At 45.0% G+C, this 26,151-nt stretch overlaps 1 protein-coding gene across 7 annotated transcripts in view; it reads left to right on the plus strand.

Annotated features, from left to right (window-relative positions):
- Positions 1-26,151, plus strand: part of TULP4 (TUB like protein 4) — a 200,684-nt gene that overhangs the window by 119,050 nt on the left and 55,483 nt on the right. For 5 of the 7 annotated variants that reach the window (XM_070376950.1, XM_070376951.1, XM_070376952.1 and 2 more), the window contains 2 exons: positions 11,900-12,028; positions 20,945-21,106. In XM_070376950.1, coding sequence (XP_070233051.1) covers positions 11,900-12,028; positions 20,945-21,106 — 291 coding nt within the window. Of the gene's footprint in view, positions 1-11,899; positions 12,029-20,944; positions 21,107-22,569; positions 22,617-26,151 lie in introns of those variants that run through there. The other 2 variants (XM_070376955.1, XM_070376958.1) reach the window with 2 other exon arrangements.

A 26,151-nucleotide genomic window follows, 5' to 3' on the forward strand; every position in this document is an offset into this window, starting at 1 on the left:
TGGTCTTCGGCAGCCTGAGAATTTGCATTTACCCACAAATTCCCAGGTGGTTCTGTGCTGCTGAACCTGGGGCAGGACTTTGTGAGCCACTGACCAAGTTTCTCATCTTGCACACTTACAGAGCATCTCTGGTTTGGTGCCCTCGAAGCAGAGTCTGAGATGGGGTCTGAGTCATTGCACGGGAATGATCCTTATTGCTGCATGGGGGTTGGAACAGTTCACTGAAGGAGGGGCTCTCAGGGGAGATGGATGAGCGACGTGGGGTGAGTGGGGCCAAACTCGACGAGGGGTCCAGCTCCACTCCTGCAGCCAGAGACACAGGGTGAAGGGCTCAGATCGCCTCCGGGGCTGTGTGCTTTCTCCCTGCTGAGAGCTGGGTAGAGGGTGAACCTCGGACGCACCCATTTGGGGTGGGCTTTGGGAGACTGCCTAGCCGAGCTGATGGGAGGGAGCGAGGGGGTGCAGAGGATATGGTTCAGGCCCAGGGCAAGCAGGGGCCTGGGGGCTGGAAGGGAGGTGGGAGGCTGGGTTTTTACTGCTCACGAGAACACGGGTGGGATATGACGCCCAGGCCACTCTCGGGGCTGAGGATTCCTCACCAGCATTAAAAACTGATGTGCTTCTTAATAGCAGCCACTACTGTGGATGCTGTTTGTGGGACTTGTCCCATCCAGGCCCTGGCCCCAGACTTGCATGCATCGTCTCTAAGAGGAAGGCAGGCAGTTCAGAGATAAAGACAGGCTTTGGGGTCTGACTGACCAGGGTCATTGCTGAGTCTGTCTCCACTTGCTAAGAGACTCGAGAGAAACTGATGAGCACCTCTAAACTGCAGTTTCCTCACCTTTGCAGTGAGGATGGTCCTCATTACCCATAGTGGGTTTGCGTGAGGATTAAGGGAGGTGACATGTATGAAGAACTCAGGAGATGATGGCAAGTCTAGAACCGAACGGTGGTGACTCTTCTCTCCAGTTGCTCTTGCAGCAGTCCTGTTGGTCACGTGCTAACACCTCTGTTTACAGATTGAGCAAACCAAGGCTCAGCAGGTCATGCGACTCACCAGGGGCTGGCAAGGCATGTGCCCTGTTTTTGGTTAGCAGTACTCATGATGGAATAGAGTTGACTCTTGTTTTTACAGGGTAGTAAAACAGTGGCTGGATTCTTTGACCATTCACGTTGCCTTTGGTAATTCCCTTCACAAAGAATGTTATGTTTGCATCTGCCAACAGGCTCTAGAGATGTGTAGAATAATTGATCTTCAGCAAGATGGAAAATAGTTGAACTTTAGTAAATGGAAACATAGAACTAAATGCAAATACAGAGTTACTAACTAGGAATTTAGGTTTAAAAAGAACTGAAGGTACATTTCAGGGATTTCAGGCTGTTGACTGAGATCTAGTGGTAAGTTACACTGCAGAGGCACATATGCACAGAAAATGAAACACTGAGAAGTATTTTGAAGTGGAAATCTCAAGTGCCAAATATATTGGGGAATCTATTATAATTTTTTGTTTGTAGCTGGCAAAAAGCCCACCCCAATTTTCACTCTAAAAGGGAGTATTGGGCAGAAATCTCTTGCCTTTTGAAGGAATTCTAGATAATTACTGTTTTTGCAGGGAATGCTAACAGTGCCCTGGCCCTGGGGGTTGGAGACACCTGAAAATGCCTTTCCTGCAGAGACCTGTGCTAACGAAGCCTCTGCATAGAGCATTCCTAGCACCTCACTGAGCCGGTGGCTGGACAGTTGCTTGCCTGCCCCCCAGTCCTGAGAGCTTCTGGAGCGTGTGAGCCAAGTGCCAGACTTGGCTGCCTCTCTAGCGCCAGCGTGTGTCTGGCGCAGGGCAAATCCTCAATAAATATATGAAGTGCCTCAGGCTCCTCCACTGTGTCCTATGCATTTTAATTGGGGTGTAAACCCAGTGTCATATCCCTATTAATGCTGCAGTCTGCCACCTCAGTATCTCTTGTAAATAATTGCATCGTTGAAAATGACTTAAATCCTCTTGGTAGTAGTTTTGTATGCAGTTATTAATGCCGAATTTCTATTCTAGCCTTTCAAAGTGTGAAAATCATACTTCAGTTTGAGAAGAAGCTCAGCAGGGCTTTTCACCCTCCTAAGCTATATTTATTTTGTGTATTTCTGTGCATTGTGTAACGTAAAAGAGTGATGGCATTTCATTTCCTCACAAGGAACCATTGGTGGGACAGAATGGTATTCTTGGCTGTGTGCTGAAGCAAGCAAGCAGCAGCTAAGGTCTCGGTAGGCCTCTCAGTTGAGAAGAGAACAGCTGCAGGTAGTGGTGGCTCAGGTTGACCTGTCGTTCAGACAGAGCTCGGTGAACATGTGCTCACACTTTCATTCTTTGTGCACGTTCTGGGTCTTCGTGTGAAGTGTCTCCCACAACCCAAGAATTAAACGGAAGGTATCAGAAAATGGCGAGTGCCAGAGCCGGAGCTGTGCTGGGCCCTTCCATTTGAAGGTGCTCCAAGGACCCCTGTGTGGTGGAGCCTTGGGCCGAGGGTGTGGGTGAGGCCTTACCAGCGTTCAGCAGGTAGTGAGCACTGCAGACTAGAGACTCATCCCACAGTCCAAAGCTCACCTGAGCCTGGGCTTCTCACTGAGCTCACTTAGAGTGCTGTCTTCTAACTTCTACTGTACGTTGGAGTCATCCTAGTAGGTGGAGACTGCACCTCCTCACTCTATTATTTTCTTTTCTTTTTTTTTTCAATGGATATGACTTCTTTATAGTTCTCTGTGACCATCTGGTTTTGTAGAAGTGTTTCAATCTGTACCACAATGTGGTTAAAATTAATCTTTCAAAAGCAGTGTGGTATTCAGGATGATTTTTAGGAGCCTGAGTCTTCATGCTGGCTCAGACAGAAGTCATGGGAAGGCTTTGGATAAAACTTGGATGTATGTTGTTGAACGAGAACGTTCCCTGACTTACTGAGAAAGTTGCGAAGGTTCCCAGGGATGCTCTGAGGACAAGTTAAATAGAATTCTTTTGTGCTGCCTTGAGCTTCAAAAGCACAAACATCGCCCAAAACCCAGTTCTGAGTTGACCTCCCACAGATGATTCATTCCTTCCATATGGTGTTATCTTCATAATAACTATGTCTCAGAAAAAGTTGAAATGCAACCAAATGTACAGTGAGATGCATCCAGGGATTTTCTAACAAGAGTATTTAAAATTCTGGTTTCCTTCCCTTAACTGCGAAGTCAGAGAAAGTTCAGTTAATTTTAATGTGACTGTGGTTTTCAGTACAAAACTGTACTGTTTTCCTTTCTATTTTCTCACAGACATCCATTCTTTACTTAATTTTTGTGATATAAATAATTTTGAAACAATAGCTATAGTCAGTGCTATCTGCTAACTGATTAAAAGAAAAAAAATGCAGGGGGGAGGGATAATTTAAGAATTTGAAAGTAACATATACACACTACTATATATAAAATAGTAACCAACAAGGACCTACTATATAGCACAGGGAACTATACTCAATATCTTATAATGATCTATAAAGGAAAAGAATCTGAAAAAGAGCGTGTATGTGTATAATTGAATCACTTTGTTGTACACCTGAAGCTAATGCAACGTTGTAAGTGAAAGTGAAAGTTGCTCAATCGTGTCCGACTCTTATAGACCCCATGGACTATGTGCAGTCCGTGGAATTCTCCAGGCCAGAATACTGGAGTGGGTAGCTGTTCCCTTCTCCAGGGGATCTTCCCAACCCAGAGATCGAACCCAGATCTCCTGTACTGCAGACAGATTCTTTACCAGCTGAGCCACAAGGGAAGCCCCAAAATACTGGAGTGGGTAGCCTATCCCTTCTCCAGCAGATCTTCCTGACCTAGGAATCAAACCCGGGTCTCTCGCATTGCAGGTAGATTTTTTTACCAACTGACCTATCAGGGAAGCCCAACATTGTAAATCAACTGTATTTCAATAAAAAAGCAAAACTAAACACCAGTCTGTAATTCCATCCCTGAGTGCGCTACTTTTCCACTTGGAATCCATTCAGACAGCAATCAGGCAGTATCCTCAGGCTGGGTCTGTGCCCCACACTGAGATACAGTGTGGGGTGGCTGAGCAGGAGGTGGGGAGCAGGTGCAGGTTAATTCGGGCGGGAAAAGCCCCCCGTGGGAGGCCAGCTCTGCTGTGGCTCTCACATGACACTGGTCCTCGTGTGCGTTCTGTGTCTCGAGGCCGAGTGGCCAGCAGTGGCTGGCTTGTGCCCTTGTGCGGCTGCCCACTGAGAAAGTTGGAAAACTCACCCCTGTGGTGGGTCTCTCATCTAACTGGAGGCTGAGTCAGTTCCCGGATCCCTGAGGACCCCTCTGGTGGGACAGACCTTCGGGAGGACCCTGAGGGACTCTATGAAGATGAGTCAGTGGTGTGTTCGGGGGAGGACTCCTGTCACTTTCCTGAGTAAGTCCTGGCTGGTTAACACGAACTTTTTACCAAGGAGCTGCTCTTCCCAGGCACCTGGGTCTTGTGATGTGGGGACAGACAGCAGAAGCAGCCCGTGAGTTTGTGGTTCAGTTTAAGTACAAAATAGAGGAATAGGAAATTATTTGAAGGCAAGGTAATAATGTGTGCAGAGATTATGACAGGAAATGGAGTTGGGAGGTTGGGAGTTGGGAGGTTTCTCACATCCCAACTAGTTGGGAGGTGATGTGAGAAACTTGCTGTTAGAAAGAGGAGGGTGAATGCACATTTATTTGGATTAAGATGTCATGCAGGTCTGTTCGCCAGGGAACAGGAGATACGAATCTCAAGGAATGTGCGCCAAATAGTTAAGACAGCATTTCAAGAAATGTTCATTTTCTATTTATATACTTCGGTAATGTTTGAGTTTTACTTAGTGTATGTTTCCATGATTAGAAAAAAGATTAAAAAGGAAAAATACATATGAGTTTTGACCAAAATGTTGATATTTTAACTTATGGCTGGTGGTCAGGTAATACCCAGGTCCTAATGGGCAGCTCAGGTCTCATGGAGACTTGCTGGCCCGTGGTTAAGTGTTCCGTCTGTTTCAGGCCAAGAGCTGTTTCTCAGAAGGAGAGTTGTTGTCTGTGGAGGATGGCAGGGCTGTGCTCCAAACCCCGAGGCCTGCAATGAGATTCTTCCACCAAAGGCTCCAGGCAGCATCCCTTTCTGACACTGATGCTTTGGGTACCACAGGATCTGCTGGATCATGTGACCTGGGGCACAGAGCAGGTCACACGGTGGCCTGATCCATGAGGAGCTCTCTCTTCTTCTGGGCCCCACTCAAAATCAGCAGCTTTTGGGGTTACTAGGTAAACAGGCCAGATTGTCACACCCAAATTAGGGACATGTAGCCTCCAAAATCCAAAGGGGCACAGTGAACTTGACACATAAAATTAACTGTCACTATACATAGAGACTCGGTTTTTATGTAACTTTTTTTTTTAATTTATTTTATTTTTTAACTTTATTGTATTGGTTTTGCCATATATCAACATGAATCTACCACAGGTGTACACATGTTCCCCATCCTGAATCCTCCTCCCTCCTCCCTCCCCATACCATCCCTCTGGGTCGTCCCAGTGCACCAGCCCCAAGCATCCTGTATCCTGCATCAAACCTGGACTGGCTATTCGTTTCATATATGATATTATACATGTTTCAATGCCATTCTCCCAAATCATCCCACCCTCTCCCTCTCCCACAGAGTCCACAAGACTGTTCTATACATCTGTGTCTCTTGCTGTCTCACATATAGGGTTATTGTTACCGTCTTTCTAAATTCCATATATATGCGTTAGTATATTGTATTGGTGTTTTTCTTTCTGGCCTTCTTCACTCTGTATAATAGGCTCCAGTTTCATCCACCTCATTAGAACTGATTCAAATGTATTCTTTTTAATGGCTGAGTAATACTCCATTGTGTATATGTACCACAGCTTTCTTATCCATTCATCTGCTGCTGGGCATCTAGGTTGCTTCCATGTCCTCACTATTATAAACAGCGCTGCGATGAACATTGGGGTACACATGTCTCAATTCTGGTTTCCTCAGTGTGTATACCCAGCAGTGGGATTGCTGGGTCATAAGGCAGTTCTATTTGTAACTCTTGAACTAATTACTTAAAATGCAACATCACTCATGTTTTAAAAATCATAAGCAAGCACTTAGGAAGAAACTTGTATTTCATGTCAGACTCTGAATCGAGTTATGATAACGTATTTGCTCAGCTGCACCCCCTCCCATCAATTACGCACCCTCCTACCAGGTGGTATGTCTGATCCATGTGCCAGATTTTTTTTCTTGGGTGGTAAATATACCAGTATTTAAGTTTTGTAGGATACTGCACTTAGGAGTAGGTATGCCGTATTTGTTTAGTACTTGTCCAAATAGAATTCAGTGTCAAAGTATTAGAGCTGGAAGGATCTTCAGAAATGGTCTAGGCTGACTTCCTTTTTCAGACACAATGAAGCTGCAGGGTGTTAGAGAGCAGACTGCCACTCGGGTTTTCTGTGGTCAGTGAGAAGCTTCCTGGTTCCGGCTGTGTCCTGCTCTCCGGAGCTGAGAGGCCTGCTGTTGGCTGGGGTCAGCGTCAGCCTGTCGGGGGGTGAGCTGAGGTTCTGTCTTCAGTTGGTAGCCTGGCCGTGTGCCTGGAGCAGTGCTGTTTCCTGACCGAATGCTCGGTGTGCTGGACTGAGAGATAGGGATTTTAAAGAGCAAGACGCTGAGAATCCAGCTGTCTTAGCTTCTCTGAGAGCTGGAGAGGAACATCTTGAAAATTCATCTACTAGGTTAAGTGTATTATAAATCACTAAAGTACACACCTGGTTGACAAAGAGTATTAATAATATGTAATATATAAAACTTTAATTCAAATAGCCAAGTTAACTACTTTAATAATTGAATTTCCCTTTGGCAAATTTAGTGGCAGTTTATCACTTGGTAGATGCTTAAGAGCTTAAATCAACCTTTTTTTTTTTTTTTTTGAGGCGGTAACATCACTAATGCTAAGGCCATATTTAACTTTGATTTGTCATCTCAGAGTTGGATGGATAGTAATATGGAGGTCCCCTAGCTGTAGTCCCCCTGCCCCACCCCGGTTAGATGAGTTGCTCCTAGGTACCCTTGGCAGTTGGCTGTCCCGCCTCTTGTTTCCAGCATTCCAGGTTCCTTTTGAAGACAGCCCCTTCCACGGATAGGCAGTGCTCCTGCTCCTTGTTAGAAAGTTCTCTTTCACGTACTTCTCATGGACTTCTCATCATTTGTGCTTATGTCTCCTGATTCTGCCCCAAGATTGTTTTTCTAGTTTTCTCAACATTAAAAAAATTATTTATTTTTTATTGATCATTTTTGGCTGTGCTGGGTCTTTGTTGCCGCACGGGATTTCCCTAGTTGTGGCGAGCATGGCCTACTCTCTAGTTGCGATGTGCAAGCTTCTCATTGCAATGGCTTCTCCTGTTGCAGAGCATGGGCTCTAGGGCACTGGGGCCTCAGTAGTTTTGGCAGATGGGCTTGGTTGCTCCACGGAGTGTGGGATCCTCCCAACCGAGGGATCGAACCCGTGTCTTCAGCATTGATTGGCAGGCGGATTCTTTACCACTGGGCCAGCAGGGAAGCCCTTCTGAACAATTTTTTATAGCTCATTTTGGATGGTCAAAAATTCTAGACTAGATATTTCAGCATTCTAATTTTAAAAAAGTCAAGTATTCACAAATACCATCGTTTTCCTAGCATGAATCAGTATTCCCCCAAAATAGGCTCCTAAAATGATTATGCCTGACTTCATTTTGTAATTAGGAAGACACAAAGAACCAGGGATGAGTGTGCCTGGTTCCGAGCCTTTCTCTGCCTCCCGCCAGTTGGGTGCTGTGGGCAAGGGAACCTCCCTGAACCTGTTTCCTTTTCTATAAAGTGAAGATGAGAATGCCTGCTCCAGGTACCAGGCTGTTTTGAGAATCAGATGTTTTTGTAGTCTGTCTATGTTCTTCCAGATATAGGAGGTTAACTCCTTGTTTTAGAGTGGAACATTTTGAATCATCAGTTCAGTCACTCAGTCGAGTCCAGCTCTTTGTGACCCCGTGGACTGCAGCACGCCAGGCCTCCCTGTCCATCACCAACTCCTGGAGCTTGCTCAGACTCATGTCCATCGAGTTAGTGATGCCATCCAACCATCTCATCCTCTGTCTTCCCCTTCTCCTCCTGCCTTCACTCTTTCCCAGCATTAGCATCTTATTTTCTAATGAGTCCGTTCTTTGCATCAGGTGGCCAAAGTATTAGAGCTTCAGCATCAGTCTTTCCAGTGAATATTCAGGACTGATTTCCCTTAGGATTGACTGGTTTGATCTCCTTGCTATCCAAGGGACTCTCAAGAGTCTTCTCTAGCATGACAATTCAAAAGCATCAGTTTTTCTACCAACACTATTTGAAGGGTTCCTGTCTCAAAAGATGAACATCCTTGAGGTAGATTAGCTGACACTAGGGCTTTGTTCTGTCTAAAAATAGTGCCAGGAATAGAAGGTGAAGTGACTTATTGAGGGCATTACAGAACAGCCCAAAGAGGCCTTCTACAGACCTGCATTGCATTTTTACTGTGAATTTCTCTGCCTTTAATATTCCTCCATAAGTATTTATTGCTAAGAATAACTATAAAACAATAGAAATCTTATTTTGGCAGGCTAGCATTTTGGGGGAATAATCAAAGACCTAAGTCAAAACTTGACTTACATTCTGTCTGTTCAGTAGAATGCACGCTTCACCTAACATCCTTAATGCTGGAGCTCTTTGTGCCCAAAGCAAAGAGGAGCCCCATCTTCCTCTAAGAGGGAAGGAAGGCTCTGCCATGGAACGCTCTGGGCTCTGCTCAGCGCCCTGCCGTGTGATCTGGGCGACTGAGAACCCAGCTGGCCCCGCTCGCTCGGCAATTCCTCAGCACTCTGGTATGTCCTGACTCTGCCAGGCAGACTGGAGGGATTGGGAGAACAGGAAATAAGCTGCCGGGAGATAAGACGGACGGCTCAGAATCACAGACGAGAGAGGAAATGAGAAAACTAACCCAGGGAAACAACACTGCCTTTGAAAACTTTATTTTTAAACCAAGAGTCACTGGAAAGATTTCTCTTAATTTAGGGGAGCAACCACCTATATTCCATTACACCAGTTACACTCCCAGCAAAGTAGTGTGTGGATGGGGGCTGCATTCTGTTAACTGCTGAGTCTCAACTCATCCGGAATTACGAAAAGATGAAGTCGAGTCTGTGAACTTTTTGTTTGTCCAACAACCACTAATGTTACCACAAGACCAAGACATTTTTAATGTTAGAAATAACTGTAAAATATTTTTTTTTACCTCTGCTCTTTTGTGTCCATGTCATGCTGTGACTATGCAGGCTGTTCTCAAGGAGAGGTTTTACTGATGATGATAACTAAATATGCAACCATATGTGGCAATGCATGTTAAAGGAAAAAGGCAGAAGTATAGAAAATGTGACTCGCCTCTGTTTTCTGAATGATGATGCCTTGTCATCAAAATACTATTCTGTAAGGAAGACTATCGGAGAAGGCAATGGCACCCCACTCCAGTGCTCTTGCCTGGAAAATCCCATGGACGGAGGAGCCTGGTGGGCTGCAGTCCATGGGGTCGCACAGAGTCGGACACGACTGAGCGACTTCACTTTCACTTTTCACTTTTCACGCATTGGAGAAGGAAATGGCAACCCACTCCAGTGTTCTTGCCTGGAGAATCCCAGGGACGGTGGAGCCTGGTGGGCTGCCGTCTATGGGGTCACACAGAGTCGGACACGACTGAAGTGACTTAGCAGCAGCAGCAGCAGCAAGGAAGACTATAGTAGACGAATGTTTACCGTATTTAACTTAAATAGTTTAAAAGCGATCACATTCTTATTAGTCACACTGGTCCTCCTGTCACTGTTCTGAAATGCACGAGTGGCTGTGGGCTTGGATGGTGAGCGTGTCTCGGGGACCAGATTGTGGCACGCTGTGGTGAGCACTGCTTGGGCCAGGCACCACTGGGTCTGAAAGAAGTTTATGAAGTTGGCTGCTTGGAAATTCTAAATTTTATGACACATTTGATACGTTTAAAGACACTTAAGAATTGGATCAGTAATTTAAATACAGAATTTTAAAAATTAGAACAAATTAAAAGTGGAAGTCTTAGTCTCTCAGTCATGTCTGACTCTTTGTGGCCCAGGGGACTGTATAGCCCACCAGGCTCCTCTGTCCATGGAATTTCCCAGGCAAGAGTACTGGAACAATTTGCCGTTTCCTTCTCCCGGGGTTCTTCTCGACCCAGGGATCCAATTGCAGGCAGATTCTTTACTGCTGAGCCACCAGGGAAGCCCCTTTAGAAACTAGACTTTAAGATAATGGGTCTGGATTTGTTGCTCCTCACCATCTACCTCCTGTCTGTCATATGTTCCCAGCTCTGCATATAGAGCAGGATGTGACGTCTGTTCAGTGAACTGAACTCCACACGGACCAGGATTTCTTAACTTCTACCTTCGCAACCTAACAGTTGGTAATAGGCAGTCAGTCAGTATTATTGGCTGTTGTTAAAATGCCTTTGGGAGTTGAAAATAACCTACTTGCAATAGTTTTCAGCCACTGTTCAAACCTATAGCCGAATGAGACTCATAACTTACATGGGGCTGTTTGGCACGCTCGCGGCATTCCTGCGCATCAGTGTTCAGAGGCGAGGGTGCCTCCACCCATCCCTCAGGTGGCCAGGGCTCCATGTCGGAGGGAGCCTGGATCCGTGGGCACAGGAGTTGGGGGGTGGGCGGTGAGGGCAGCACCTGCCGAGCTGCAAACAGAGCGAGGCAGGCAGTCCTGGCAGAGGGACAAAGTCAGATGGGCCAGTGGCAGGCAGTGGGCAGTGCCTGCATCCATGGAGAGCTTGTATCCGTTTGGCATGGGGGCCACTGACTAGGTTAGATTGGCTGATGATGGCCAGGTCTCAGAAGATTGCAGCCTTTCAGCTCTCTATGCAGAGTTTTAAAAAAGAGCTGAATGAATGAAATCTCAGTCACCAGCACGGGAGGGTCAGGCCACACTCTGGAACCTGCCCCCAGTGACCCCAGGTGCTGGTTTTGTGTCTTCTTGTGACCACTTGATAGCCCCGTGTCCTTGCAGGTTTCACTGGGCTCTGTGAGGGCCAATGCCACCAACCACCTAGCAGGGTCCACCTTTAGCTGAGGGAGTGATAGTTGAGAAAGATGAAAATGATTTGTCCAGATTCAGAAGTTATCAAATTTAAAAATTAAGTTCTTACATGCATCAGTTTTGAAGTTAATTATTTCTTCATCTTTTCTCTGTGATAAATCACAAGCAACTTATTTCTGCTGTGTATTTTTTTCCAAATTGGCATGTTTAGATGCTGAACTATTTGGAAATAAGGTAATCTTGGAAAAGACATAGAAAGTTTCACTTAGGGGAAAAAATGAGATTAAATAGGCCCCACCTTTTCTTTTTTTCTATGCTAAATAAAGAGCCCCCGATTCAGATACACAATGAATTTTGAGAAAATTGCTTTCCCACCACACGGGACCATCAGAGGAGCAATCCTGGTGCTGCGGGAGGCAGGGTGGGTACAGGCAGGCCCTGGCTTGCTCTCTGTTTTCATGGTGGTGGCCGTTTTTCGTGCTGGAGTTTATTATGGTTTGCTCAGATGCCCGCTGTTTGTCAGGAAGCCTTGACACGTGGGCCAGTCCCTGAGACACATCCATCCTTCCCTCTGCTGATCTGCCCCCCAGCTCTCTCCTCCCTCCTGCCGTCTTCCTTGAATCCTTTCTTTGACCGCACTTCTCAGACACTTTCTGGGTCTGATAACTTTGTAAATGGCTTCCTTGCCCACGGGCTCCTTCCCTGCAGTAAATGTCTTCCTGGTCATCTTCCAGGTTGTGCTGGTGAGGTGGAACGAGCCATACCAGAAGCTGGCCACATGCGACGCGGATGGCGGGATATTCGTATGGATCCAGTACGAGGGCCGGTGGTCTGTGGAGCTGGTCAATGACCGAGGTGCCCAGGTGAGCAGCGGGAGGCACCTTGGGGCTGGACAGAGGCGGGTGAGTGAAGCCAGGGCCTGCTCCTCGAGCTTCCTCTGGAGGGGAAGGACGGCGCCTCCGTCTCTTCCAGCCTGCGGCTGTCGTGAGAATCTCCACGTTCTGAGCTTCAGTTGAGTCTGCGAAGTCGTTTTGCACCATCAGTGTTGTGCTTCCCTGTTGACTCGAACCCTCTGCAGTGCTCCTGGCACGGGCGTCTCTGCACCCCTGCAAAGGTGTTTCCCCACGTTGTCATGTTCCGAGTGCTCTCGTGGGGAACTCCGCGTACTGTTCTCAGCACCTGCTCCTCAGGCCGAGTTTCAGCCCTCGCTCTGTCGGGTTCCAGGTAGGGGGGCCACCTGTGGTCGGCGCTTAGCCCCTCCTTTCCGGTGCCAGTTTGTCTCCACTTCGTGGGGAACCACTGCTCCCGGGATATCCGCCGAGCTGTGCTGCTTTAAACCCCTTGGTGTGTTCCGGTGGCTGATGGCGCCACCCTGGCTCTTTCTCCCCGGGAACACGGCTGCATGGAGCTCCCGTCCCAGGTACATAATGACTCGGGTCCCACCCGAGGATTTGCCAGGCCAGAGTCCTCACGGGACCTTATTGACGAGGGGTTTCTTAGACTGTTTGACTCTGTAGGGATAGTCTTCACAACTGCCTGTACGTTTCCAAGGCAACAAATTCTTACCATCTCTCCTCCCAGCTGTTGCTTAAATAAGCTACGAGCTCACCAACTTTGAGAGATTCAGACTGGTGAAGTGACAGAAAATTGCAGGGAATGAACCTGTTATCAGCAGTTACTGTTAGGCTGAGAAACTTCGTAGATACCATCACAGGAGGCAAACCTACTTCCCAGTAAAAGCACAATGTTCTGTTTTTGTGAGTTTATTTAGTTGGTAAGGTCAATGTACTAATTTTGACGGGCTCTAAGAAGGCCTTATCAGTTTTCTATATCCCCCTGTGAGAGAAAGAAGGAAGAGATGGCACCCACCCTGTGCCTGCTAACTCACCTGAAATAGAGCCACAAATGTGGAGACCTCCATGCCCTCAGAAATTCATGTCACCAGAAGGTAGACCTTGTGGTCACAAGTGTGAGCTCTGGAGTCAGCCTCTCAGTCGTGACTCCTTGTAGGAGACACTTCACTTCTGTACCTCAGTTTCCTCTTCTGTATACTTGGAACTGTAACAGTATCTGCCTCCAGGGATAACTAGGAGGACTGTGCTCAGTCGCTCAGTCATGTCTGACTCTTTGCGACCCGATGACTGTAGCCCGCCAGGCTCCTCTGTCCATGGGTTTATCCAGGCAAGAATACTGGAATGGGTTGCCATGCCCTCCTCCAGGGGATCTTTCCAACCCAGGAATCAAACCCACGTCTCCCGCATTGCAGGTGGCTTTACCAACTGAGCTACCAGGGAAGCCCAAGAATACTGAAGTGGGTAGCCTATCCCTTCTCCAGGGGATCTTCCCGATCCAGGAATTGAACTGGGGTCTCCTGCATTACAGGCAGATTCTTTACCAACTGAGCTACCAGGGACACCCTACTCAGAGGATTACATAGGATTAAATACAGAAAATGTTTTGACACCATCTGGACGTGGTGGTTGACCCCATGAGTTGTGATGGTGCCTGAAGCATTGTGAGGTGCCGACACCCAAAGACCTCAACCCCAGGGTGTACCTGCCCTTAAACAGTCACCAGGAAGTCATCACCAGAGACCAGCTTCAGGCCTTGAAGCAGCAACTGTTGACGGCTTTCTATCCAGTGCAGATTTCTCTGAACTTGCCCATGAAGGTCTCTAGAGTGCTGTTGTTCTCCCATCCATTGAAGTGTGAACTCTTTCCCTAGAAGGGCCCAGCAATTGCCTTGGCCAACACGAGGTCTTCAAAGCACTACTCGGAGAAAGGCAGCAAGGGGGACCTCAGGGTGTCACTTGGTGCTGGCCTTCCCTCAGTCTCCACAGGAACCCTGCTGGGCAGATGTTACTCTGAGTTAACAAAGAAAAGGACTCAGGCCACGGAGGCCTAGTAACTCACCCGGGGAAGTTTTTGAACCCAGGGTTGACTCCAAATCTCTGTCTTGTTCCCAGACGATAAACTGTTTTCTCTTTAGCAGAAACGCACGTGCTCGTAGTATGTACATAGAGCTCAGGCTTCACCACCATCAGCCCCAGGGTGCTGCCGAACTGTGTCCTGGTGATGAGGAGCGAGGCTTCTGCCTTCTCTGGTGGTAGCTGTGTGGTCTCTGCCCCCACATCGTCCCTTGGCTTTTCTTTTCATTGAGAGTTCGCTACAGAAAAAGGGTTTTAGAAATGAGAGAGGATGACTTCAGAGCTGGAGGTGAATGGGCTTCCATGGACCAGAGAACATCTAGAAGCAGCTAGAATTTCACAAAAGCCTGTGCCCTTCAGGTTGATCCAAAGTAACCACTGTATCTTGTGATCTGATCCAGATTTTTATATAGTTTTGCTCTTGGGCCTTCTGATTCTGCAAACCTCAGAACCCACTGAGCAAGTATGGTTAAGCGCTTGCATTTTGGGGAGTTTCAGTTGCTTTTAATTCTGTTGGGGCCACGTCTTGTCTGAGAAGCGTCACGCTCCGATGACGATGACTCACTGGTGGAGGGAGCAAAGGGCTGTGCGCTGGCAGCAGTGTCTGCGGGGAGGAGGCCCGTCCTTGAAATCTGCCCAGAGAGCCGTGAGACTCTGGAGAAGAAATGACAGGTGATCTTTGTTATGTAGTGTGCCTTTCATTGTCATGAAGTAACCAAACATTTGGCAGAAGCCAAGTGAAGCTTTATCACTCCTTTTTTCAGGAAATGATTGTGAGTCCTTTATTTCAGAAATGAGTCTGGAGGCGTTGCCTGCATTATGTTATAGTATTAGTCACAGGCCGGCTGTGCCAGGCACAGGTCTCGGGCTGACTGAGGAAAGGCTGCCTTGGGCAGGGGCCGTCAGGCTGCTCGCTTTCATCAGGGCAGGAATGCAGCAGCCTCTGCCTCAGAAAGACTGGCAAAGAAGGGCTTTCTGCTTGTTTCCATTAGAGCACGGGGAACTCCTTTCCCCTGGTTCTGTTTTCCCAGTTTTAATATAGACTTATCACTCTGTGCTGACCTAATTTAATACTCCCAATTAGTTTCTATAAACATTCTGCTGCTGCTGCTGCTAAGTCGCTTCAGTCGTGTCCGATTCTGTGCAACCCCATAGACGGCAGCCCACCTGGCTCTCCCGTCCCTGGGATTCTCCAGGCAAGAACACTGGAGTGGGTTGCCATTTCCTTCTCCAATGCGTGAAAAGTGAAAAGTGAAAGTGAAGTCACTCAGTCATGTCCGACTCCTAGCAACCCCATGGACTGCAGCCCACCAGGCCCCTCCGTCCATGGGATTTTTCAGGCAAGAGTACTGGAGTGGGTTGCCATTGCCTTCTCCGATAAACATTCTGTATTACCAATTTTTTGTGATTGTAACATTGCTGGTATCTCAGAGAAGCGACTTATCACTGGCTATATGTTTTAGCCTCTAGTAAGAAACTGCTCCTTTTATACAAAGATAAATGAGTTAAACCACATGTAAATAAGTAGTGTTATCATTGCAAAATGAAAGGACTTCTAAATTTTATTGCAGAATTAATGTGTTGTCTGTCAAAAATCTTTTTGGTCCTTAAGAAAAACTAAATAATTTAATTGGTTGGAACATAAGGACGGAGAAACCAAAATTCTGAGTTTTCCTAAGCAAACAGCATTTTTTCAGTAACTTCAGATGAGCGGTCGAGAAGTTATCTCACACAGTTCTGCCATGGTCGTAATGGAAACATGCTGGTCGCTGACAACCTATAACTCCGTGTGGGGAAACAGCAAAAAGTTCATGTCCTTTTTTGTGTTTGTTCATTTATTTTATTATTATCTGAAATGTGATAAATCTAGTAGTGCTACAAATTTTAAAGGAGGTGAACATTTCCAAGTATAAGCAACAGGGAAAATCATAGATACCAATTTCTTTTTAGGTTAAAAAAGATATAAAAGGTAATACAAATGGCTTCCCTGGTAGCTCAGATGGTAAAGAATCTGCCTGCAATGCAGGAGACATGGGTTTGATCTCTGGGTCAGGAAGATCCCCTGGAGAAGGAAATGGCAACCCACTCCAATCTTCTTGCCTGGAAAACCCCATGGACAGAGAAGTCTGGTGGGCTACAGTCCATGGGGTCACAAAGAGTCAGACACAACTGAGCGACTAACGCACACACAAACTGAAAAAGTAAATTCAGGTGATAGAAACAGGATCAAAATACCACTAATTAGAATAAATGTAAATGGACTGACTTCACCAATCAAGATGATGCTTGACTGATTGCATTTTTAAAAACATAGCCATGTCTTTATTAAGAGTCATATCTGAACCTTGACGTGTACAAGTTTAAAAGGATGAAAAAATATATTAAGCATATATCCAGAAAAAAAAAGCTGGGATAGCAAATACTACCTTCAGATAAGATAGACTTAAAGATAGAAAGTAATGTTTAGTTTGTAGAGTGCTACCACATAATGATAAAAGGTGTAGTTTACTAAGAAGATATTTTAAATATATATGTACTTAATAATAATATCAAAACACATGAAGGAAATTGATAGAACTGAAAGTAAAGATTGATAAATTCATTGATATACTGAGAGGTTTCAACAACAAAAGGAATCAGCAAAGGTTTAGAAAATCTGAGCAACACAGTTAACAAGCTTGACCTAATGGACATTTTTAGTTTCTGAATTCACCAATTAGAGAACCAAAGATCATTTGAATGTTTACAAAAATTGATCATGTTCTAAGGTTTCACAGATTTTTTCTTTGAAGGGGCAGATAGTACATATTTTAGGCTTTGTGGACTAGGAATCACACTTTAGGATGTTATATAAGTACTGTATAACAAGAAAGGAAACCAGAAAAGTTTCTGTTGATAAAATTAAAAGCTTGTTTATGAATGCCAAAATTTGAATTTTATATAATTTTGCATATAACAAAATAGTCTTCTCTTAATTTTTTTCCCTGATCCTTTAAAACTATAGTTTTTGGACTGTTCAAAAACAGGTGGCAGGGCAGATTTGGCCCACTGGCCATAGTTTGCCACCCTGGATTTTAGGATGTTAATAAAACAAAAACAGATTTTGATTGGTAGGTGTCATGATTACAGACTGTAATTTCTGAATGGGTTAGAAGTTAATAACAAAAACATAAGAAATTGCTGGGAATTCCTTGGTGGTCCAGTGGTTAGAACTCAGTGCTTTCACTGCCTGGGCCCAGGTTCAATCCCCCAAAATTTGTTCTTTGGAAACAAATCAATGAAACTGATAAATTGCTGGCAAGACTTGAGTAAGAGAAAGAAAGATAAAACCTAAAATAATTTTATGAATGAAAAGTTGAACATAACTATAGATAAGGTAGAGATTACAAGGTAATCAAAGGTAAATAAAAGATGCGTACGTAATTCAGTAAGGGGAAGAAAAGTCTTTTTTTAAGTTGAAGTATGATAACATACAACATTATATTGATTTCAGATGTACAACATAAAGATTCAGTTTTTGTATCTATTGGGAAATGATCACCACAGTAAGTCTAGTTGACATACTGGGAATAGTCTTTTTGACAAATGGTGCAGAAAAACTGAATATCTGTACTGAAAATTTAAAAAGTAGAACCTTGATTCTTACCATATACTCTGTGCAGAAATTAACTTCTAAATGAAACATAGACATAAATGTAAAAGCATATGCTTCTGGAATGCCAGACCACTTTACCTGTCTCCTGAGAAATCTGTATGCAGATCAAGAGGCAACAATTAGAACCAAACTTCAAACAAATGACTGGTTTAGAATTGGGAAAGGAGTACGACAAGGCTGTGTATTGTCACCCTTAACTTCTGTGCAGAGTACATCATGCGAAATGCTGGGCTGGATGAATCTCAAACTGGAATCAAGATTGCCAGGAGAAGTATCAGCAGCCTCAGATATGCAAATGATACCACCCTAATGGCAGAGAATGAAGAGGAAATAAAGAGCCTCTGATGAGCGTGAAAGAGGAGAGTGAAAAAGCTGGCTTAAAACTCAACATTCAAAAAACTAAGATCTTGGCATCCAGTCTCACCACTTCATGGCAAATAAAAGGGGAATAAGTGGAAGCAGTGACAGATTTTATTTTCTTCGGCTCCAAAATCACTGTGGACAGTGACTACAGCCATGAAATTACAAGTCACTTTCTCCTTGGGAGGAAAGCTATGACAAACCTAGACAGCATATTAAAAAGCAGATACATTTTGCTGACAAAGGTCCATATAGTCAAAGCTGTGGTTTTTCCAATAGTCATGGACATGAGAGTTGGACCATAAAGAAGCCTGAGCGCTGCAGAATGATGCTTTCGAACTGTGGTTCTGGAGAAGACTCTTAAGTGTCCCTTGGACAACAAGGAGATCAAACCAGTCAATCCTAAAGGAAATAAACCCTGAATATTCATTGGAAGGACTGATGCTGAAGCTGAAGCTCCAATACTTTGGCCACCTGATGCAAAGAGCTGACTCCTTTGAAAAGACTCTGATGCTGGGAAAATTTGAAGGCAAAAGGAGAAGAGGGTAGCAGAGAATGAAATTGTAGATAGCATCACTGATTTAATGGACATGAATTTGAGCAAACTCCGGAAGGTGAAGGAGAGAGGAGCCTGGCATGCTTCAGTTCTTGAGGTAGCAGAGAGTCAGACACAACTTACCGACTAAATAACACTTCTGGAAAACTTGGGTTTGCAGTGTTGGGTTATGTAAAGGTTTCTTGGATTGGATACAAAAAACCTGAAACATAAGAGAGAAAACTTGACATTGGACTTCATCAAAATTTAAAACTTTTACTTTTTGAAAGAGATTGATAAGAAAATGAAAAGGCGAGGTACAGAGTGGGGGGAATTTCTTGAAGCATATATTCTGATAGAGGATTGTATCTAGAATTTTTACATCAAAGTAAAGTAAAAGACACATGTATATGTGTGTGAATGTATGTATGTGTGTGTATTTACATATGTATGTATATATTTATAATAGGTAAACATGAACAGATATACAAATATATATGGCAGGGAAAGTGAACAGGTAGGGTCTAAAAGACGATGTGCAAATAATCAAGAAGCACATGAAATGACGCTCAGCATATTAGTCATTCGGGAATTAAATTAAAATTAAAAACAGTGTCCTACCACTATATACCTAGCATAGCTAAAATAAAAGACGCAACATCAAGTGTTGGTGAGGTGTGGACCTACTCGCTCACACTGCTAATGGGAGTGTAAGATGGTTTATCCACTTTGGAAAAGTTTGGTAATTTCTTATGCATTTAAACATACACTTACGTTTGACCCAGCAATTAATTCCGTTCCTAGGTATTTACTTGAGAAAAAATGAAACCATATGTCTACAAAAAGTCTTGCACATGAATCTTCACAGCAGTTTTGTAAAATAACCCAATGCTGGAAACAACCCCAAATACCCATCAATTTGGAGAAATGAATAAGTGGTGGCACATTTATGCAATAGAATATTGCTCATCTATAAAAAGGAATGAACTGCTGGTGCACACAAGAGTTCAGAATACTCTCAAAGTTACTACTCTCAGTAAAACCAGTCATAAACAAACGTGAGCATACTGTGTGCTTCTGTTCATGCAAAGTTCCTAGAATAAACAGCTAGTGACAGAAATTAGATCATTGGTTGCCTCAGACCAAGGGTGAGGGTAGGGAATTGACTGCCAAAGGGAGCTTCATTACATATAAATTATAGCTCAGTAAAGTTGGTATTTAAAAGAATAGTGAGTACTATCAACAACTACTTGCCAAGAGTTTTGAAAACTTAAATGAACTTACATATTCCTGAAAATATTTTGTAATAGAATTGACTGAAGAAGAAGTAAAAAGCTTGAAAGTTTGACTGGTGCTAACACTATTAAATAAAGTGAAGCAATGGTTAAAAATCTTCCCATAGAAAAGTGCAGAGCCAGATGGTTTCACAGGCATGTTCCACTGGCCTTTGAGGCAACAGGTCAGGCTGGTTTATACAAATTCTTCCCAGCCATGGAAGAAAAGGGACTACCGTCCATCTCAAACTGAGAGGTCAGCATAACCCTAATAAATTCAAACAAAGACATTAAAAAAAAAATCATGAGTTTGACTCAGTCCTGTATATAGTTGTAGATGTAGAAATTCCAAACACATAAGCAAATCAACTTCAGCTTCAAAGGGCAATACTTTATCTCCAGGTTGGGCTTTTTGTAGCTATGCAGGATGGCATAAAACTGAGAAGTAATTTACTGCGGTAATAGATTAAGAGAAAAAAACATGTGGTCATTTGAATAAATGCATTTGATAGAACTCAACACACAAGTATAAGTAATGTTTTCTGGTTAGATTATTTCTCATTTTGATTGTGGGAATGTTAGCAAGACTGAGAAACATATGATCAGAAACCATCTATAACCTTTGCTTTCTTGATAAGTGACCAAGAGACATTGATGGAGAATCTATTAATATAATGGGGAGGCCATAGACCAAACAGTGTTTAAATGCAAGGATGCTGGGACACAGCCCTGGGACGGTCTTGGCTCTGCCACTGGCCACTCTGTAAGACCAGGGAGGAGTTACATATGTCCTCTGTGGGAGGTATTATCATGGGCTTGATGAAGTAACGTGTGTGTGAAGCCCTTAGCATGCACTGGCGTATGCTTTCCAAACAGTGTCTTTTATATATTACTGTTAAAATACATACAACGTAGTATAGTGTCTGTTTAAGGCCATCTTGATTTTAGCCAAAGGCTCAGGTAATGCCTACAGATAGTGCTTTCCCTTTCAGATTACAAGCTGACTCCTTTTGTCTGTGTGTCCCAAAGGTGAGCGATTTCACGTGGAGCCACGATGGGACACAAGCACTGATCTCATATCGAGATGGGTTTGTCCTGGTTGGTTCTGTCAGTGGACAAAGACACTGGTCATCTGAGATCAACTTGGAAAGTCAGATCACCTGTGGCATATGGACGCCTGACGACCAGCAGGTAACACCTCTTGCACGCGATGTGTCATGTTCAAACCGCGTGAGCTGAGGGGGAAAGGCAGTAAGTATTAACACAGGGAGAGGGTGGGGAAGAGCCACCTCAAAAGGCTCGTGAAGAGTCACAAAGGAAAAGAGCACTGAGCTTGCCCAAGTAACAACCGACACAAAAATTTTGTGTGAACCATAGATTGAGGAAATAATATTCCCCGTCAGTATTGTAAACAGAGTTAAGAATGTAATTATACAAAATACTCATACAAAAGTATTTTAAAGTCTACAGAAAGAGCCAATTAATAAATGGATAATGGACATAAATTATTCACAAAAGAGGTTCAGCTTGTCAGTAATCATGGTGTTCCCACCATGTATGTGTTCTGGGGGAAAAAAGCAAAATTATACAGTGAGGGTATATTTTCACTTATTAACAGAAAAAGTGATATAGATGATTTTACTGATCATTCATAAGAGTTTAATTAAATACATATTCTCATTCATTGCCCGTAATAATATGCATTAGATCTTTGAGGAAGCAAAAATTTAATACAATTTTTAAGCAGGTCTTAAAAATTATCATCTGTTTTGATCTAGTAATATGCTTTAGGAATTTATCTAAAACAAAATGGGAAGAAAATAAAAGTTGTAGTCATTAAAGCATTTATGATAGTAAAAGTTTGGCAGCAGTCTGCTAGTATAAAAATGGTTAAGTAAACCGTGGTATAACCACTTGAAAGATCATATTGGAGTTCAGTAAGTTAGAGATTGTGGTTATAAAGATGATGTATAATCTAAAAGGGCTCTTGTGATATAGTGTTAAGAAAAAAGCCAGGATAACGAAATTGTATGTATGGTGTGAGTACCACATCATAAAACAACCAAAGGAAACTACCCATCTTGTAAAAAGAACTGGAAGGAAATTAATCAAAATGTCGCAAGGAGGTGGTAACTTTATGCCGATACGCCTCTGAGTCATTTTTAAAACATGATTTCAAATTTTCCTTTAATGTGCCTATTTTATATTCATGATAAGACAATATATAATAACCTAATAAAATCATATATTGATTATTTACTTATTTTTTTAAGTAAAACCTTTGTAAATATAAAACTTGTGTTTTCCAAGTACAGCAGAATCCATTAAATGCCAGGACATTTCACACTCAAGATTTCAGTTTAATTTTGGTAAAGTATAATATGAAACCATAAATTTGGGGGGAACTTTTTTTTAATGAATTGCTTGCATGTAGTCACTGTGTATTTCGTATTTACAGTTTTTTCAAGTAAAAATGTTCAATATTTTTTCCTCTTCTCAAAATTTGTGTTGTGAGAATTACAAAAGGTAGTCTGTTCTGAATTTCTGAGTCTCTTCCCTCACCCTCCCCTAGAGGCATCTGATTACCCAGTAGCATATGTGTGTTTCTCCGTGAAGCACTTGGGTTTATTTATCGCATTGGTTTATTTCTGTAGGCTTCTGCTGTCTCTGCTGTCTGCTCAGAAGCTGCGTCCGTGGCCCAGTGAGTGACCTCGCACACAGGCATTTAACCTCTCCCTGCTTCAGTTTCCTCCTCTGTGAAGAGGGGTGTGAATTATTTCCTGCCTAATTCCCAGGGCTTTTGTAATGACCAGATAAGGGAACACATGTGCAGGCACTTCAGACTATGTCAGAGGAAGTCTCGGCTTCACATTCTTCTCTCGCCTAGAGTGATGGAACCGTGAGACTCCTGTCTCGGTCCCCCGTGAGCTGTGCCAACCATATGACCCCAGCAGACTGCACACCTGGAGTGTGACAGGCATGGGGCCTGGAGATGCGGGGGACACAGTGGGTGAGATGCCCGCTTGCCTTTGAGGGCCTTGGGCCGCTCCAGGAGGCAGGCCCACAGGCGTCATGTGCTGCGTCCAGCGTGGTTGCTGAGGTAGCAGACAGCGTGGGCAGGATGGAGTGGAGATGGGCTGCGGCTTTGAAGCCCGGCTGAGGCCATGGACTTGGTTCCCTTGGCCGGTCGGCAGGACCTCAGAGCAGCTTTGCAGGTGGTTGGGCTCCTGGCCCACGCCTCTGTCTAGATGACTGTTTTTGTCGGTCTGTATTTGGAGCTAATGGATGAAGTTTCATTTGAGCAAAGTGCTCCATGGCCTTTCAAAAAATATTGCCGACCTTGGAGGAATTCAACACAGAGAAGAAATGAATGGATGCTCTGTGGGTCATGTTTGAACTGAAACATTCCTCCCTCTGTCTCGGTCATTCTTTCATATCTCTTGCTTGGTTTCAAAATTATTCATGGAAAAAGAGTATGAAGACAGTGTAGTGTTTGTAATGTAGTTAATAACCTTCTGTCTTTGATGTAAACAGCTCTGGGATGCCCCCCCACCCCTCGCCACATCTTTCTTTTTTAATTTATGTTTTTGTTGCAGTATAATTGCTTTGCAGTGTTGGTTTCTGCTGGACAACAGCGTGAATCAACCACAAGTATACATATATCCCCTCCCTGTTGAGCCTCCCTCCACCCCCATCCCACCCCTCTGTGTCATCACAGGGCACCAGGCTGAGCCCCCTGTGCTGTGCAACAGCTTCCCACTAGCTATCTGTTTTACACATGGTCATGTATATATGTCATTGTTACTCTCTCATCTTGAGACAGTTCTGATTGTGATGCGATTCTAGGCTGCTTCCTGTTAACTCTTTAAAATACAAGCAGTACTGTTTTACAAACAAGTGATTTTGAGATCTAGTATTTTCCTATTTGTCATATATATATATATATTTTTTTTTTTTTTTCAGTTTTTTGAGGGGGTGGTCTGGGTGGGTTGACACTGTGGCTCTTCAGACATAAACATTTACAGATACGCAGCCAACTCGCATTGAGCCTTGGCCGAGTGTCGCTCACTGTCAGAGCCTTTCAGCTGGCTCTGGAGAACTTGAGGTGTGTCTCCATTAGGAAAGGTAGGCGTGCTGGCAGGCGATCCAGTCTGTGTCTCGGGTCAAACACCCCTCTCCTCAGAGGACACCGAGGATCTGTGCCCGCAAGAGCAGGACAGAGGAAAGAGCCTCAGACTTGGAGCTGACAAATTTAGGTTAAATGAAGAAAGAATTTTGTGGTCACAGTTTTGAGCAGAAAAGCACCAGAAGAAAACTCTCCCTAGTTTCCGCCCTTCCTGGGAGAACTGCAAGAAAGCAGCTCGCAGAACCAGTCCTCTGGGGCAGGGACCAGGGTTCTGCAGAGGACGTCTCAGGCTGATGGCCTTGTCCCATTCTTGTCTCAGTTGCCCCTTCTCTGTCACAGCTCCCTCGAGAGGCATGTGATGGTCTGGGTGCGCCAACTGTGTTTGGCTTCTTTTAAGGGACCTCAGATGTCAAAGCCATGTGCCGGTGAGGCGAGTTAGCAACACGTGTTTCCACAGTCAGCGCAGACCCTGATCAAACAGGGCTTGTTCCGTCTCGGCGTTTGCGGTTTCCCTCCCCGAGCCAGTTGCCCTTCCCACTGGACCCAGTCCTGGACTGCTGGCCTATCCTGCCAGCTTCCCCCGATATCTTCTCAAGCTGCCTGCCCCCGGGCTCTGGGGTCTTGGAACATCTTCTCCCCGGGCTCCTCCCTTGGCTGAAGGCCATCTCCCAGCAGCCGCCCTGGGCTCCTGCACTCCTCTTCTCTTGCTGGGCTTCAGCCTCAGCCTTCCCCCGCTTTTCTCCTGCCCTCGGGGTAATTTCTTCTGCTGCCTCATGTGCATCTCTAACTTCCCAGCTCTGCTGTGCTCCCGTCTCCCTCTTGTCCTTTGCACCAAGCCCAGGCTGCCCACAGACCACACCCCACCCCGCCCCCCGCCGCTGGAATTCCACGTGGTCCGTGCTCCGAGTCAGTCTCCACGCCCACCCTGCGCCTCTGTTGCTGATCATCTCCACACCAGGCGAGATTTGTGCTCAACTTTCCTTCTTCCTTTGTCTGTACCCTCTGCTTAGTCACTTAGCCCTATTGAGTCCACCTCCTGAATACTTTATTGCCAGGAATTATTTACTTGTATTGAAAAGTTACAGATGATTATTCTCAGGCTGACATCAGGGAAGATAGTTAAGGCTCCACATGCCTAAATTCTGGAGTAGGGCTGGTGGATTTGGGGGCTCCCACACCAGTACTCTTGCCTGGAAACTCCCATGGACAGAGGAGCCTGGTAGGCTGCAGTCCATGGGGTCGCACAGAGTCGGACACGACTGAGCGACTTCACTTTCACTTTTCACTCTCATGCATTGGAGAAGGAAATGGCAACCCACTCCAGTGTTCTTGCCTGGAGAATCCCAGGGTCGGGGGAGCCTGGTGGGCTGCCGTCTATGGGGTTGCACAGAGTCGGACACGACTGACGTGACTTAGCAACTTAGCAAGTTCTTCCCAACTCTCCTTGTCTATGACTTCTTCCCCGGGCTGATGTCTTCTGTTGTGTCCAGTGGCTGCTTCTGCCAGCCGGGCTGCCTTTTTCTTGGTTCATGTCCCGTGAGGGAATGAGTGGCTATTCAGTTCTTTGAAGTCACTAGGAAGTTCCCATTGGCCGCAGCAGTGGCTTGCACACCGGGTGTATTCCTCACAGAGTTGGGTGTGGCTGCCTTCCTGGGGCAGGGGGCTCGGCGTGGGGGCGGGGAGGAGGCGGAGAACACCCGGAGGAGCCCAGGGCAGCCCCACCCCCATGAGTTTAGAGGTGATGTCAGGGTGTGACCCTGGTCCCTCTCTAGCTTCCCTTCCTGTTTTTACTTTTATTAAAGAGCTGTAGTTCTTAAAAGTCAAATAGTAGCGCTAGGTTTATAATTAATATTTTTAAAAACACAAAACACAAGCTACCTTTCAGTTCCTGGTGCCATCCCTCCCGCTCCCAGGTTCCTGCTCCCGTGGTCACCACTTTTGCTTGTTTCCCTCCAGATTTCTGAGTGGTGGGCTTATTTGCCAGCTTGATGTTTTTTGGCCTCGGGTGTTCTCCACTGACTTCCTACCTGGGAGATGAGGACTTGGCTCTCCCCCTATTCCATGGCCGCCCACGCCCCCACCCCATCCCGCCCACCCAGCGTGCTCAGTC

Source organism: Bos mutus, chromosome 9, assembly GCF_027580195.1.
Source record: "Bos mutus isolate GX-2022 chromosome 9, NWIPB_WYAK_1.1, whole genome shotgun sequence".
Taxonomy (NCBI): Eukaryota; Metazoa; Chordata; class Mammalia; order Artiodactyla; family Bovidae; genus Bos; species Bos mutus.